Source organism: Schistocerca serialis, chromosome 3, assembly GCF_023864345.2.
Source record: "Schistocerca serialis cubense isolate TAMUIC-IGC-003099 chromosome 3, iqSchSeri2.2, whole genome shotgun sequence".
NCBI lineage: Eukaryota > Metazoa > Arthropoda > Insecta > Orthoptera > Acrididae > Schistocerca > Schistocerca serialis.
This window is the reverse complement of record NC_064640.1, coordinates 271,542,533-271,560,214: the sequence shown is the minus strand read 5'-3', so window position 1 is coordinate 271,560,214 and position 17,682 is coordinate 271,542,533. Positions and strand designations below refer to the sequence as shown.

The following is a 17,682-nucleotide window of genomic DNA, read 5'->3' as shown; positions in this document are numbered from 1 at the left end:
ACTGTTTTCGCCTTCAACTTTTTAGTAAATTTTCTGCTATAGAATCAGAGAACTTAGTCGCTGTCTAACAGAACAGTCGCGACACTCACTGCTGTAAAAGTTGTTATCGTTTGACAGAGGAAGTGACACTAGCGCTCCAAGCGGCGAGTAAGGTGAACGTCAGACGCGCCGTAAGCATAATGTTTGTTTTGCATCCATTTCCTACATAATTTACGAAAATATTTGAGTTATCTTTTTGCCGGCAAGGGTTTATATAGTATCATAAGGCAAATATGTTTCTAAGAATGATTCTAAAATAACCGCAAGTATGGACAAAAGCCATGAATCGAGTGGCAAGCTACAAGACATTCGTGAAGAAAAACTTGGGACGTTGTATAGAATTGCAGCTTACCACGTTGATATCAAAAGAATATAAACGCACGGATTCACACGTAAGAAGCACAGACATGTACCTCTACAAGGAAAAGTCGACAGCTCATTTATCGTTCTGTAGCCCTACCGTGTTTGACATTGTCGTCTGTTGCCAGAATACGACCTTCAGCTTTATATTATTCTAAGTGGCACAAGCAACTGCCAGATAGTGGGAGAATTATGTTGAAACATTATAATGAACTGATTACATTACATTTCACGCAAAACCAAATATTTGAATCATTTTGAAAAAATCTGTCAGTGAACAAGGTGCTAACAAAATGCTGTCATCACACGAAGGAAGCAAGGAAAATTAAGTGACTAACAACAGAAGTGAATGAGATACACACCAAACATTACGCTTTTGTAAGACACGAATAACTGTACTTAATCTAACCACTTCATCGTCAAAGCAGGTCAGTGTTAACGATTCACACGAATCTGGCACTGATACATGAAGAGTTGAACTGGCTGCTTCTGTGCAATACGACTGTTTTACAGCTTTAGATGGATTGTCGAATGTTTGTGGCAGTTTCCTCTTCAGCGTCAGTTGAGGTGGCTTATTTGGGATGTCAAACAGTGTTGTTTACTGCATTCTACACAAGTTTATTATTGTCTGCGTTCATGAACTGGGTTTGTTCGAAATGTAGCGAACAAAACCTAATATTATTATACATGTAAACTAGTTCTTTTTTCATAAGGTATTATTGTCTGCTATTAACTATCCTTTTTCTGCTCCTAAAACGAAATATTGATCATTAATACACATGTAGTTTGCAAGTGAATCCTGACGATACAGTTTAGTAACATGATGGTATATACTAAAAGAGACAGCTGTGGTATCTTCTTCCTGTTGTTGCTGCAATTTATTGCGCTACAAACGCTCCCGCTTGTTAAACCCATTGTAGAAATCAAAATAAACAACCACTATTCGCTTTCTCAATCGCGCCGAACTCACAGTTTAAGTTACCGGTCGCTTGGGGCGATGCTGGCGCGGTAGGCAACAAAATCGAGGCGAAGTGCCGCGACTTTTATGTTAGACTGTGACCTAGTTAAATTTCTCTTTGTGTAATACGGAATCTGTGGACTTGAGTATTCTTCACGTATCACCGGAAATACTGATTTTTTTTTTCCTTTATTGCATTTCGATTCTCCGCGGGAGGCAGGGTGGGGGGGGGGGGGGAGGGTTTGGTAGACTGGTTTCGTCGGTGGTGAGTGGGAAGGGGGGGGGGGGAGACGGGAGGGAGAGAGCACAATGTGAGAGGGGAATTTTTGTTTAGTCTGAAACAAAAGGGAATCAGCTGTCTTCAATAAAAACATACTATTTCCATCAATTGTGGAAACAGACGATACTTAAATACGGTGAGGGGGTTCGGGGGGGGGGAGGGGGGGGGGGGGGGAGCGCGATTGTGAAAGCGAATAGTGATTGTTTTTTTTTGGTTTCTACAATGGTGTTAACAAGCGGGAGCGTTTGTAGCGCAATAAATTGCAGCAACAACAGGAAGAAGATACCACAGCTGTCTCTTTTAGTATATACCATCATGTTACTAAACTGTATCGTCAGGATTCACTTGCAAACTACATGTGTATTAATCGATAAAACGGTGACTCTTTAAAAATACTGTAAAATGGCGGAAAGTTGTGGAAGTTGAAATATAGAAACACGGGGCTGACGATGCGAATGAAGGCATACAGTAAGTAAACAGGCACAATTAAAAAACTCGGCGACAGTCTGGTTTCTGTTCGCAAGAGTTAAAAAAAAAAACACCTAGCGACAGTTTGGTGTCTGTTCGCAACACGGAAAGGGGACGCACAACACTGAACACTCACTTAAAACTGCACTATACAAGAAACACAGTGGCAGATGGAGTAGGTGGGGCGGGGGGTGGGGGTGGAATACAGAAATGTAACAAATATAAACAGTACCTTGTTTTTACTTTATATGATCGTAATACGTCAGCATTCGATAAGGTTGTTGTTTTCGATCTTCACAGGCGCCGTTGCCTCGACCAAGACAATAGGTCGAAATGTTATCGATACCGTAGTGTTTTGGTGCACGGTGCAGCGATGAAAGTAACTGTTGACCGCGTAAGATGCTCGTATAACAGTAGTAGGCGTATTTCACGCAGCATACTTATAACGACAAGCGATATGCTGGTGTTGCCGTGGTAGTGGTGAGTGAAGTATGTGACAGTGTGTGTGAGTGCGATCTAGATCGGGAACGATGAGTGGATGAAAAGTGTTTTATAAAAAAGTGCAGCATGGCTGAAGAAAATTTTATAAAAGATAATGACGTTCCACAACTAGAGGAATATGACACTGGACGCACAACTCCAGCTGCAGCTGTGTTGCCCTGGGACAGATTCTCGCGATGGATTCATTGTATATGTGTTGTTACATTCGATTTGGAACTGGGACAAGCATTAGAGGTGAGATATTTTCCAACTATATTTTCACTGTCTTCTTTAATATTATTATCCCGATCTGACGAAATAATATCGTTTTACATATGATTTACTTCCTTTGTACATTGTGGAGCCTTTTCTGGAGTGTTGTTGCCCTTTATTATTATTATTATTTTGAAAACGAGTGCTCCAATATTATTGAACGGTGTCTGTAAGTTTGGTTAGCACCCGCGTCTGTTTCTGCACAGATTTTTTCCGTAAAGAATTTTGTATTCGTTTCCTACAAGAAGAAATAGTCATGGTAATTCCGTAGCTTGTTAGAACGTTTGCAAGTTTCTAATTATTCACTCAGAATTCTTGTTTTAGGCAGCAAATCTTTACTTCACTTTTCGTATTCATTTCCTTCTGCGACGCCCTTAATCTAAATATATATATTTAGTCGAAATCGTGCCTAGTAATTAATTATGCACCTGGGCTATGGTATATATTAATAAAAAATAACTTGTCCTTCAGTATCTGTGAACCAAGCATAGTCGCTTAAGAAGTAAATGTATAAATCTTAAAGGTTTGTAATTCAGTCTGTGTGTGAAATAAATTAGTTGCTCCATAATTTGTATTCCACATTTAACTCTGAAGCCTGTAATAATTCGATCAGTGCTCAGGTTGAAGGAAGGTGTAGTAAAGCAGTTTTGATTTCAAAATACACGTCAGATTGAGGACAGTATTACTTTTTTACATATACATATGTAAGATTATAGTAGCGTTGTAGGATTCCTATACAGTGGGTATCTGGTGGCAGAGTGCCATCTGTTGCCTTGGTTGTGGAAAGTCAAATTCATATATGTACTTGGTCCTGTAAGGGAAATCTTTCTTTGCTTTCTATTCATAAATGCATGTCAGATTTTAAGGTATGTTGTTTCATTCAAGTTACCTCATACTCAGTAATTATAGAGACCTTCTCCAGGTCCAGCTAACGTGTTAGTAACTCTGTACCACTCACTTTTCATAAAAAAAAGATCTCTCCTCGTCTGATTATTATTGAGTTCTTCTCGTGTCATTTGTTTGCATTATCTGGCTATTTTCCTAAAAGTTGCTGCAGAACTTTTTATCTTTCAGCTGATACACTGGCATAGTGCAAGTTGAAATAATTTGTAGGGCTTAGTTGTTCCTTTTGAAATTACACTATGCCCGCCATGCAATAATAGCTGAATAATAACAGGACTTGACCTCAGGAACCAGTTGTGCAGAACATTAATACTGTTGTATTATCTTAAGTGGCAGAAGTATTTGCATATTGTTGTTGTTGTTGTCTTTAGTCTGAATGCTGGTATGATGCAATTCTCCACACTATCCCCTCATCATCGTTCAATTACAATTGCAACCTCCATCAATTTGGACCTGCTGACTATATTCATCTCATGGTCACCTCCTACAATTCTATCTCTCTCTCTCTCTCTCTCTCTCTCTCTCTCTCTCTCACACACACACACACACACACACACACACACACACACTCTCTCTCTCTCTCTCTCTCTCTCTCTCTCTCTCTCTCTCTCTCTCTCTCTCTCCCCCCTGACATTCTGTGTTTTATCTCGTGATATTTTTTGGACTGCACATTCGTATCTTTACAAAGATATACGAATAAGGTTACACTTCACCTTTGTTCTATAACTTGTATATACTTTTCTTTTCCCTTGCCACATTGGCTCTCACTTGAACTTCATACACTTTAACATTTGTTGAGGAAGTTCTGTTGTCATGACTGAAAAACCATTGCAGTGACTGAAAAACCATTGCAGAATTAGTAAAAAGTAACTGCAGACTGCTTATGAGAATTTTTTGTTTAGTCTGAAACAAAAGTGAATCAGCTGTCTTCAATAAAAACATACTCTTTCCATCAATTGTGGAACATTAATATTATTTCACGCCCTTCCTGACAGGTAGGCCTATGTTAGAGAAATTTTACTATGTGTGAGAGGCATACAAGTGATATGGAATTGTTGTATTAATTCATGACTAAATACTGAGACAGGGGCCCAGTAATTTGCACAGAATCGTACAGTGAGGGTGGGGGTGGGGGGTGTGTAAGTGTTTGTGAGAAAGAGAGACTAATTAATTACCCCAACATTATGCTCCCCTACATCACATCAAATGATACTTAAAAACGCTTTGACAGAAAACAATTCCCTCTCACATTGCATTGTGCTCTCTCCCTCCTGTACCCCCCCCCCCCCTTCCCACTCACCTCCAACGAAACCAGTCCCCCCCCCCCCCCCCCCCCCGAACCCCCTCTCCGTATTTAAATGCATACATCTGTGATAAAGAGAGATTATTCAAAACCTTTACTTCGATTAAAGATACTTTTGTCACCGGTTTCGTTTGTGGATGACAGTGTGTTTCGTTTAATGGCACTGTGCTTATGCCCTCTCTGAGAGAAAATATTATGTTATTGTATAATCGATACATTCTGTCTCAGATATGACTTTTTGCAGAATATTCTGTCCGAGAAATCAGTAAATGTAGGTCAGTTAACCAGTTTCAATACCTTTATCTCAAAGATCTTCATGTGTCTAATTTTATTATATACTGACTTCCTGTTTTGAGGATTTTAAGAGGGAACGTTTGAAAATAATACAGTAAATCCCGATGTGACACGCAGCATTGCGTAGTTGCGGTGTATAAAATATAAAAGGTTGCATTCAGAATAGCAAGATTTGCGTGATTAGGGCGTAGTGTAAGCATGGACTCATCTGAGAGTACTCGGAGTGTTGCTTTTTACTCCCCAGTCTCTGAGGGGGTACCGAATTCAGGCTCTTTCACCGTGCACAGTAGTGAATAGTTCGTTCAAGTATTCTCCTCAACAGGAAAGTTATTTCGCAGTGGTCGTCCAGATTGGAGCTTATCAACAGACACGACATGCCTCCAAAACATAGAAAAACATGCATAGAAAATTCGAGAAAACGCCCCTATACCTCCCAGTAGTGTCGCGGAAGTCATCTGGAAGTTGTGTTGCCCAGCCTCGGGGATGAACTGAGGCGTGTTAGGTATAGCACGATTAACCCGTAGGTCAATTTATTGACTCCAGAACTGGCACACCCAACAAGATGTAACAGGGCCCGCAGTTAAAGTGGAATCCAACGTACAGGACGAGTTTAAACTTTTCACAGGTGCAACACATAACACTAATAGTGGTGAAAGCCACGTCTCACACCAGCTTAAAAATAGTGCGAATTGGAGTTTGAATCAGGACCTTTGAATTTGAAGTGCGACGGTAATTAGCTGAGCCATAATTTCAAGCTAAAGTTGTGTAGTTGAGATCGCTTTCATATTACTGCCTTCAAATCAAGGAATGGTATGTAATTTGGTAGAGTTTTTTTTTTTTTTTTTTAAAAATACTGAAACACACTGCTTTTCTGGAAGATCAGTAGTTGAAGCCTTTTGTACAGTATGTGTATGGCTTCTACCACAAGTCCACTCCAAAGCAAACGAGTGCGTCGTGTTAAAGTTATTTGTGATAGGAGACTGGACCGATTCCTGTCGTCTGTAGGGAATCAAAGTAGTTACAGCCACCTTTTCACTCCCAGCTGGCCTATACGTTGCGCCTGTGGTGTAATTCTAGAGTCTAGAAACCGGCGTTTGCGTAGCATGGAAAACGTTATTGGATTCATTCCAGAACATTCTTCACGAGAGTAGTGTAGGGATTACTTCAACCTAACCTGTTGTATACATAAAATCAAAGTAAGTATTATATTCATGAAGTCAGTTAAATTACTTGTGCAACCCATTCTAGAACATTGCTGTAGTGTGTGGGACCCATATACAGATAAGAGCAGAACGAATGGTCACAGGTTTCTTGACCCGCGGGAGAACGTCACAGAGATGTTGATAAAACTGAAGTGGCAGAGTCTTGAAGATAGGCGGGAACTATTCCGAGGAATTCTACTAACAAAGCTTCAAGAACCAGCTTTAAATGATGGCTCTAGGAGTATACTACAACCTCTTATACATCACTCCCATAGGGTTCTTGAGGACAAGATTAGATTAATTACAGCACGCACAGATACATTATTATACATGAAAATGAACATAACCGAATCAGATTAGCAAAGATAGATAGAGGGCTTGTCCACTTCTGTTGTTTATAAACATATTCAAAATATTTACTTGTAATATGGATAAAAAGGGAATCAAATAACTCAGGACCGTAATTTCAATGTGACATGTGTTGTATTTCCAGTGCTGTTAAGATGTAGCAGAATAAGGTTCTAGTGTGGTCCAGTATTATTAAATGAAATACGTCCTCTTAAAGACTGTGTAAAATGAAACATCTCATGAGTTTGCATCATAAACACGTCGAAATTATGTGAACTGGTTTGTTATGATGTATCTTGTGAAATTTACAGATAATTGTAGACATGATGTTCGTCGCTCAGTCAGTAACATCACAATATTATTACAGAATTTGTTTCGGTAACTAATCTTTTAAATATTAACCATAAATTCTGTTGGTTCAACAGTTTTATTTGACTAGGCTAATTGCACGTAAGAGTCTCCAGAGATGAATGGAAGTATTGTATTTTGATTTATTGAATAGTAAAACTGTATTCAAATTGGCTTCTGCGAATAAATCTGTGATTCATTATTGCTAATTCCATGTCTCATTTGTACAGGATATGTATCGCTGTAAGGTTTAGTACCGAATTTACAACTCACCCAACACTGCTGTTGACTACGAATTTTCGAAAAAAATCCGAAGCAGATGGTTATGCCGAGAGAATAGTAGTCACACTCGTTTATACTTCACAAGCGCCCACAGCCGAAATGTTGATTCTAGTGTGGGACAATTGTTTGAATGGCCCTATTCCAATACGGCACAGCCCCCAAATTACCATAGATAGCGACCCCAGAGGCGTCAGACATCCGTATGACACCGGCATGAAACATGGCTCTCAGCCGTGTGGACTGCTTCCCTGAGACGTAAATTGGTACCCGGCCTAAGCCACACTCTTCGACGATGATCAACAGGCGCCAGACAAATCCTGTGCTCTTCGGAAGGAGAACCCGAAGCTACTGATCCAAGTCCCATTCCAGGTGTCCTCTTGCCCACCTTCATCGCGCACCACGGTGCTTGCGGGTTTCTGCTGTTCTTAATGTACGCATAAATGTCAAACTGATCGTACGGAGCCTGGTATGTACTGTCTAGGGCTACCACCGTCCAGATTTCGACGGGATTGCCCCGGAATTTTAAGTGCTGTCCAGGGAATAAAGGGACTCGGGACACTTCTATCCCGCCTTGTGCCGAATTTGCGAATCATGTGAACGAAGAGATAGAATGATATGTGATTTCCTCCCCCAATCACAATGCATGATTCAATATACACATTTGCCTGTTAAATTAGGGATTATTGAGTAGTTAAGTTGCCAGCACGTTTCAGGTCCAGTATGAGCATTTAACAATGAGAAAGGATCAGCATTCGAAAAAGGTGTTTCGTCATTCCTGTTATGATGAGGCACAGTTCATCAAGTTTGTCTGTTCCGAAGAAGGAAGTTAAAAAATATATGACTTTCAACAAAGGCTAGTTAGAAAAAGATTTTCCCATGTGGTTCATAAACGAAAACGACTTCACAGCAAAGTGTGTGATTTATCCCTTCACTTTTTCGACAAAAATTGTAATGGTTCATTAGAAGACACAAAAACGCGTTCTGGTGCAACAGCAGTGTCGTAAAAAATAAAACAGTTACAACTTTCTTTTTGAAGCAACATTTGTCTGGAGAAGGTACAGTGCATAAGGGCGATGAAGATTGTTCAAGATTGATTTGGTAGTACATAAAGTCAAATGGGAAGCATGATCCTAAGAAACTGAACATTCGCTTTCTGAATGCTATCTACGTTTTCTGCAGCATAGTTTGCCCCTGTTTGAAACTGCTGTTGAAAAAAACTGGAAAAGGGCTCAGTTATTTGTGCTGAGTTGGACACAACAGTAAAGGACCCTAAGAACAAGCGGCAAACAAGATAAATTCTTAAGAAAAAAGTTCATGAAGGCCTGCAAGGAATGCCAAAAACACAGAGGCTGACTTTTGAAAATAATGCACAGCTATTCTTGTCACTTGGCATTGATTATTTGTCCAAAAACTATGACTTTTCTGACAATAGTGTGTTCAATCTCCTTACAAGTTTGTCGCTGACAGGCAAGATGATTTTCGCCTGCTGTTGCAGTATGTTTTAAAGGTTACCAACAAATTGAATCTCGACTTGACCGAACATCAGTTATACAATGAATTCTGTGATTTCAGGAATGCATGTGCTGGACTTGGTAAAAGCAAAGCAGAAGACCAGATTTGGGTAGATTTCTTTAAGCAGCAGACCACAACTGACATCCCATTCTCAATTGCACAGGCTTATACATATTTTCAGTTCCTACAAGTAACTCATTTTCTGAAAGAATCTTCGGTATGATGGAGAACCTGTGGTCAGAAGAAAGAAATCTGATGTCCACGCGCTTAGTGAAAAGAGAACGTCAAACAAAAGTAAGCTTTTCGGAAAGTTATGGTGAATTTTTGAATATTCTGAGAGGGGGACGGGTACTGAAAGCAGCGAAGAGCAACACGCAAAATGCATTCAAAAATACAAAACAGTGATCATGTTACTGTTAGACACTTTTCTTCAAGATTTTTTATCTCCGTTTTTAATATGAACTTTGCATGAAACTTATAATATTGCCTGTAGAAGTTCATTCCAAAATGCATTTAATCTTTAAAAGCCATATCCATACATAATAAATAAGAATGAAAAGCAGTTTTTGTGGTAACACAATATTAAAAGTAGTTTTGATATGTTTCGAAATAGGTACGACGAATTGGTTGTATTACTTATGATATTCGCAGTGAACTATTAGCATTTTCTTCATTCTCTTTCTACATCTACATATATACTCCGTAAGAAACCTGACAGTGTGTGGCAGAGGGTACCTTGAGTACCTCTATCGGTTCTCCCTTCTGTTCCAGTCTCGTATTGTTCGTGGAAAGAAAGATTGTTGGTATGCCTCCGTGTGGGCTCTAATCTCTCTGATTTTATCCTCATGGTCTGTTCGCGAGATATACGTAGGAGGGAGCAATATACTGCTTGACTCCTCGGTGAATGTATGTTCTCGAAACTTCAACAAAAGCCCGCACCGAGCTACTGAGCGCCTCTCTTGCAGAGTCTTCCACTGGAGTCTATCATCTCCGTATCGCTTTCGCGATTACTAAATGATCCTGTAACGAAGCGCGCTGCTCTCCGTTGGATCTTCTCTATCTCTTCTATCAACCCTATCAGGTACGGATCCCACACCGGTTAGCCGTATTCAAGCAGTTGACGAACAAGTGTACTGTAACCTACTTCCTTTGTTTTCGGGTTGAATTTCCTTAGGATTCTTCCAGTGAATCTCAGTCCGGCATCTACTTTATCGACGATTAATTTTATGTGGTCATTACATTTTAGATCACATATAATGCCTACTCCTAGATAATTTATGGAATTAACTGCTGGACAGCCGGAGTGGCCGAGCGGTTCTAGGCGCTTCAGTCTGGAACCGCGTGACCGCTACGGTCGCAGGTTCGAATCCTGCCTCGGGCATGGATGCGTGTGATGTCCTAGGTTGGTTAGGTTTAAGTAGAACTAAGTTCTAGGGGACTGATGGCCTCAGCTGTTAAGTCCCATAGTGCTCAGAGCCATTTGAACCATTTTGAATTAACTGCTTCCAGTTGCTGACCTGCTATATTGTAGCTAAATGATAAAGGATCTTTCTTTCTATGTATTCGCAGCACATTACACTTGTCTACATTGAGATTCAATTGCCATTTCCTGCACCATGCGTCAATTCGTTGCAGATTCGCCTGCATTTCAGTACAATTTTTCATTGTTACAACCTCTCGATATACTACAGCATCATCCGCAAAAAGCCTCAGTGAACTTCCGATGTTATCCACAAGGTCATTAATATACAGGGTGATTCAAAAAGAATACCACCTAAAAATGTGTATTTAATGAAAGAAACATAATATAACCTTCTGTTATACATCATTACAAAGAGTATTTAAAAAGGTTTTTTTTTCACTCAAAAACAAGTTCAGAGATGTTCAATATGACCCCCTCCAGACACTCGAGCAATATCAACCCGATACTCCAACTCGTTCCACACTCTCTGTAGCATATCAGGCGTAACAGTTTGGATAGCTGCTGTTATTTCTCGTTTCAAATCATCAATGGTGGCTGGGAGAGGTGGCCGAAACACCATATCCTTAACATACCCCCATAAGAAAAAATCGCAGGGGGTAAGATCAGGGCTTCTTGGAGGCCAGTGTCACGGGCTGCCTGGCGGCCGATCCATCGCCTCGGGTAGTGGACGTTCAGGTAGTTACGGACAGATAAGAGCCAATGTGGTGGCGCTCCATCCTTCTGAAATATGAATGTAATTGTAATTGAATAGCTCTGCGAGTCGATTTTCCTGGGCTGCGAACAAATGCTTGCTGGATGCGTGCTACATTTTCATCACTCGTTCTCGGCCGTCCAGAACTTTTCCCTTTGCACAAACACCCATTCTCTGCAAACTGTTTATACCAACGTTTAATACACCACCTATCAGGAGGTTTAACACCATACTTCGTTCGAAATGCACGCTGAACAACTGTCGTCGATTCACTTCTGCCGTACTCAATAACACAAAAAGCTTTCTGTTGAGCGGTCGCCATCTTAGCATCAACGGACGCTGACGCCTAGTCAACAGCGCCTCAAGCGAACAAATGTACAACTAAATGAAACTTTATAGCTCCCTTCATTCGCCGACAGATAGTGCTTAGCTCTGCCTTTTGTCGTTGCAGAGTTTTAAATTCCTAAAGTTGTGGTATTCTTTTTGAATCACCCTGTATATTGTGAATAGCAACGGTCCTACGACTCTCGCCTGCGGCACACCTGAAATCACTCTTACTTCGGAAGACTTCTCTCCATTGAGAATGACATGCTGCGTTCTGTCATCTAGGAACTCTTCAATCCAGTCATACAACTGGTCTGATAATCCATATGCTCTTATTTTGTTCGTTAGACTACTGTGGGGACCTGTATCAAACGCTTTGCGGAAGTCAAGGAACACGGCATCCACCTGAGAACCCGTGTCTAAGGCCCTCTGAGTCTCGTGGACGAATAGCGCGAGCTGGGTTTCACACGATCGTCTTTTTCGAAACCCATGCTAATTTCCTACAGAGTAGATTTCTAGTCTCCAGAAAAGTCATTATACTCGAACATAATACGTGTTCCAAAATTCTACAACTGATAGACTTTAGAGATATAGGTCTATAGTTCTGCACATCTGTTAGACGTCCCTTCTTGAAAACGGGGATGACCTGTGCCCTTTTCCAATCTTTTGGAGCGCTACGCTCTTCTAGAGACCTACGGTAGGCCTACATCGCTGCAATAAGAGGGCAAGTTCCTTCGCGTGCTCTGTGTAAAATCGAACTGGTATCCCATCAGGTCCAGCGGCCTTTCCTCTTTCTAGCGATTTCAATTGTTTTTCTATCCCTCTGTCATCTATTTCGATATCTAGCCTTTTTGTCATTTGTGCGACAATCTAGAGAATGAACTACAATGCAGTCTTCCTCTGCGAAACAGCTTTGGAAAAATACATTTTGTTTTGATTCACCTACGGCTTTGACATAAAGACCAAAATTTCTTAGGATTTTCTGCCAAGTCAGTTCATAGAACTTTACTTCCGAAGTCATTGGACGCCTTTCGCATAGCCCTCCTGACACTGTATTGCGCTTCGTGTAATTTTTGTTTGTCTGCAAGGCTTTGGCTATGTTTATGTTTGCTGTGAAGTTCCCTTTGCTTCCGTAGTAGTTTTCTAACCTTGATCGTGAAGGTGTCCAGTCAGGGTCTCTTGAAAGGTGGCATTCCTAAGTACTGTAAGTGCCGACACAGCTCTTCCAGTTACCTCCAAAAGAACAGTGCGCAGCTCTGTTGCATTCTGCTCGTGGTAACAACAAGCCAGAATTTTTAAGTAGCAGTCCTCAGCTGGTGCCGGTGACCGCGGGCTACGACGACGAGGCACATCTTCAGTTTCCGTGTCTCACGATAAAAGTTGAAGGTTCGAATGACGCCGCTGTGGTGTGGGCAAATTCGGTGGGTAACTTCATGTGCTGGCAACTCGACTTGCCGTAACGTGACACTGTATGGCCTACGCTTGGCACAGCAATTTGACCCATGTAGACAAGCTGAACAACGTACACAAGCTGCATTGTCCCAGTTCATGAGTGGAGAGGGAGTGCGATCTACTGGGAATGCAGTTTTACTTTTGCCTCCGTTATACAGGTGGCTGCACTACATTCCGAGCTTCTCCGCAGTGTTTCATGAAGTGCGGGTATCTGACACAGTTGATGGTGATCCGTCCGTCGAATGGGAACGTTAAGCTCAGCTGCCATCTTGGTGCCATTCGAGAGAAATGAGATATCTGCCGGCATCGGATTTCACCTCTCCCTTCCATTCATCGATAACAGCACAAACCCACCACTACTCTGTACAAGCAAGGATCACTGCCACCCACGGTGTGGCCGACCGGTTCTAGGCGCTTCAGTCCGGAACTGCGCGAACGCTACTGTCGCAGGTTCGAATCCTACCTTAGCCATGGATGTGTGTGATGTCCTTAGGTTAGTTAGGTTTAAGTAGTTCTAAGTTCTAGGGGACTGATGACCTCAGATGTTAAGTCCCATAGTGCTCAGAGTCATTTGAACTGCCACCCACACGACACAGATACACGAGTGACACACAACGGCAGGTCGGTGGAAGACACTGGAAAAACACCTCCACCAGGACCTTGTCTACACTGACGATGCAAGATTCCTGCATCTACTTCCCTGCGCTCATTCTGTGGGTTTGGAACTATTGTGGCTCGATACAGGTGACTGCACGTGGCAATCTGCCGTTTTAGGAAGATTACCCCGATACAAAAAAGAAACCACATCAATTATGCCCGTCATAAGAGTGAAGCCAAACCTTTTGTGGGCAGTTTATGTAAGTGACGTGGTGGACAACGTCAGGAGTCCATGAGACTTGACGGTGTTGGACGGGAGCGTGCACCGAGTGAGGTGGCGCCGTGGTTAGCACAGTGGACTCGCATTCGGGAAGACGACGGTTCAATCCCGTGTCCGGCCACCCTGATTTAGGTTTTCCGTGATTTCCTTAAATCGCTTCAGCCAAATGCTGGGATTGTTCTTTGACGGGGCACGGCCGACTTCCTTCCCCATCCTTCCATAATCCGATGAGACCGATGACCTCGCTGCTTGGCCTCTTCCCCCAGTTCAATCCGGGAGCGCGCTGAAAAGCAAGGCCCCTGACTTTTTAAGGTGAAAACTCTTAAAGCTTTTTAAATAAAACAAAAGTTATTAACATTCTACAGTTTAATTCTTCAACTCTACATATTTCTCAACTTAGTCACCCTGGCGACGAACGCGTCCCTCCAAACTAGTGGGCCGCGCGGCTCCCTCCGTCGGAGGTTCGAGTCTTCCCTCCGGCATGGGTGTGTCTTTTGTCCATAGTGTAAGTCAATTTAAGTTAGATTAAGTAGTGTGCAAGCTTAGGGACCGATGACCTAAGCAGTTTGGTCCCACAAGATCTTACCACAAATTTACATTTTTTTTTACAAACGAGAGAATGAGGGGACTTTTCGTTGATACCGCCAGTGTAGAATCTTTGACTTTGTTGAGGCAACCACAATTTCTTCTCTGCTTGCACCACTTCATCACTATCAAAGTGAAGTCTTCGAAAATGTTCTTTAAGTTCTGGAAACAGATGAAAACCGGATGCGGCGAAGTCCGGGCTGTGAGGAGGATAATCGATGACAGTGAACCCAAGGCGTCGGATTGTTGCAGATCTCGCAGCGCTTGTATATGCTCTGGCACTGTCATGCTGAAGGAGAGGGAGTTCCATCTTTGGACGAACTCTTCGAATTCGAAACTCGATTACGGCACATTGTTTCTCAGCACCGACATAGTTACGTTACACACACCACATTACACACTAAGCTTAGGAGACCTCTAGGGGCAGAGGACCGCAAATACGTAAACATGAAGCATATATACAATGTCAAAAATTTTCAAGAGTTTTCGCAAAAAATTGGTGGTATTACTTTTCAACACGCTCTCGTAATGGTAGGAAACAGCAGCAAAGTGTCGGAAGACCTGCAGAATATGACGTTTGGGGTCCTCGAACGCCTCTCCGTATGCCTCGGTTTAAAGAAAGCATCGCACATACACTCCTGGAAATTGAAATAAGAACACCGTGAATTCATTGTCCCAGGAAGGGGAAACTTTATTGACACATTCCTGGGGTCAGATACATCACATGATCACACTGACAGAACCACAGGCACATAGACACAGGCAACAGAGCATGCACAATGTCGGCACTAGTACAGTGTATATCCACCTTTCGCAGCAATGCAGGCTGCTATTCTCCCCTGGAGACGATCGTAGAGATGCTGGATGTAGTCCTGTGGAACGGCTTGCCATGCCATTTCCACCTGGCGCCTCAGTTGGACCAGCGTTCGTGCTGGACGTGCAGACCGCGTGAGACGACGCATCATCCAGTCCCAAACATGCTTAATGGAGGACAGATCCGGAGATCTTGCTGGCCAGGGTAGTTGACTTACACCTTCTAGAGCACGTTGGGTGGCACGGGATACATGCGGACGTGCATTGTCCTGTTGGAACAGCAAGTTCCCTTGCCGGTCTAGGAATGGTAGAACGATGGGTTCGATGACGGTTTGGATGTACCGTGCACTATTCAGTGTCCCCTCGACGATCACCAGTGGTGTACGGCCAGTGTAGGAGATCGCTCCCCACACCATGATGCCGGGTGTTGGCCCTGTGTGCCTCGGTCGTATGCAGTCCTGATTGTGGCGCTCACCTGCACGGCGCCAAACACGCATACGACCATCATTGGCACCAAGGCAGAAGCGACTCTCATCGCTGAAGACGACACGTCTCCATTCGTCCCTCCATTCACGCCTGTCGCGACACCACTGGAGGCGGGCTGCACGATGTTGGGGCGTGAGCGGAAGACGGGCTAACGGTGTGCGGGACCGTAGCCCAGCTTCATGGAGACGGTTGCGAATGGTCCTCGCCGATACCCCAGGAGCAACAGTGTCCCTAATTTGCTGGGAAGTGGCAGTGCGGTCCCCTACGGCACTGAGTAGGATCCTACGGTCTTGGCGTGCATCCGTGCGTCGCTGCGGTCCGGTCCCAGGTCGACGGGCACGTGCACCTTCCGCCGACCACTGGCGACAACATCGATGTACTGTGGAGACCTCACGCCCCACGTGTTGAGCAATTCGGCGGTACGTCCACCCGGCCTCCCGCATGCCCACTATACGCCCTCGCTCAAAGTCCGTCAACTGCACATACGGTTCACGTCCACACTGTCGCGGCATGCTACCAGTGTTAAAGACTGCGAAGGAGCTCCGTATGCCACGGCAAACTGGCTGACACTGACGGCGGCGGTGCACAAATGCTGCGCAGCTAGCGCCATTCGACGGCCAACACCGCGGTTCCTGGTGTGTCCGCTGTGCCGTGCGTGTGATCATTGCTTGTACAGCCCTCTCGCAGTGTCCGGAGCAAGTATGGTGGGTCTGACACACCGGTGTCAATGTGTTCTTTTTTCCATTTCCAGGAGTGTATAAATAAACTGTCTTTCAAATAGTGCAACCCCAGCACCTCACACTATGTTTTAGACACTGCAGCCTAGATGTAGTCTACTCACTACTACCGCTATCAATTTATCTGTTAAAAAGAGCAATGCTTAAAATGAATGGCGCAATGGTCGTAGCAGTGGATTCGTATTCTGAAGGAACATGTTTCAAATCCCTGTTGAGCCATTCAGGCGTATATATACCTAAATGAGTTCTTAATTTCGGCCGGACCGGCGTTCAGGCACCTCCCAGGGATTTTTTTTATTCACTGAAAGAAGTCGGCACGGGAGATTGAAAATAGTACACGTGTATTAAATCGCAGCGTAATACAACTCAGTGAGTAGGATACAAATAACATTTAAAGCATTTAACTTCATGTCTCATGTCACATCCTGCTTTGTTTTTCCTAACTCATCAGGAAACCGGAATTGTACGTGACTCCCGATGGGCCATGAATATCTTAATTCATCTTTAAATGCTTTATTAATTAATACTGGTCACGCGTTCACCGAGCAGATTCTATGCATCTGCTTGAACGCTGCAACTGGCAGCTGTTGAAAGCATGAAAGTCACGAAGACTACCGACTTGTACCGATATTTATCGATCAGAACTAGGGAGCAAAGTGACACAGCTACGGGGACAGAGTGCAGCCCTGTTGTTTACATTAAATCTCGTGGTTTTATCGTTTTGATTCAAGGAATTGTGTTATAAAAACCTGAGTTTCGAAACAATATTTGGTAACAAATGATTTCTCACTGCAAGTGTTATTACAAGTTTAAAAAAATCGAAACTATTGATTTCTTTGACCGGAAGGGGTTGAAATTTTAGAAATTAAGTGCTGCCTAAAGTCGCTTTAGATCAACTCAGTAATCCGTTAGCAGGCCCGGGCCGTTTATTTCCAAATCATTGTCCAATAATACGCTTTTCGCGTATTTTGTCTATTATTTTCTTTCCATTTAGGCGAGATCTTATACGGTCTACAGTGAAGACCTTGATGCTGGGGAGATGGGCTCACACAGAAGACCGGCCGTCGTGGCAGAGCGGTTCTAGGCGCTTCAGTCTGGAACCGCGCGCCTGCTACGGTCGCAGTTTCGAATCCTGCCTCGCGCCTGGATGTGTGTGATGTCCTTAGGTTAGTTAGGTTTCAGTA

General features: G+C 43.1%; 1 protein-coding gene across 1 annotated transcript in view; it reads left to right on the top strand.

The window, feature by feature from the left end:
• The first annotated feature begins 2,489 nt into the window (after positions 1-2,489).
• The window catches only part of LOC126470046 (protein DENND6B), a 211,371-nt gene continuing 196,178 nt past the window's right edge, over positions 2,490-17,682 (top strand). The window contains exon 1 of the mRNA XM_050097544.1: positions 2,490-2,840. Coding sequence (XP_049953501.1) covers positions 2,673-2,840 — 168 coding nt within the window. The 5' untranslated portion in view covers positions 2,490-2,672. The remainder of the gene's footprint in view (positions 2,841-17,682) is intronic.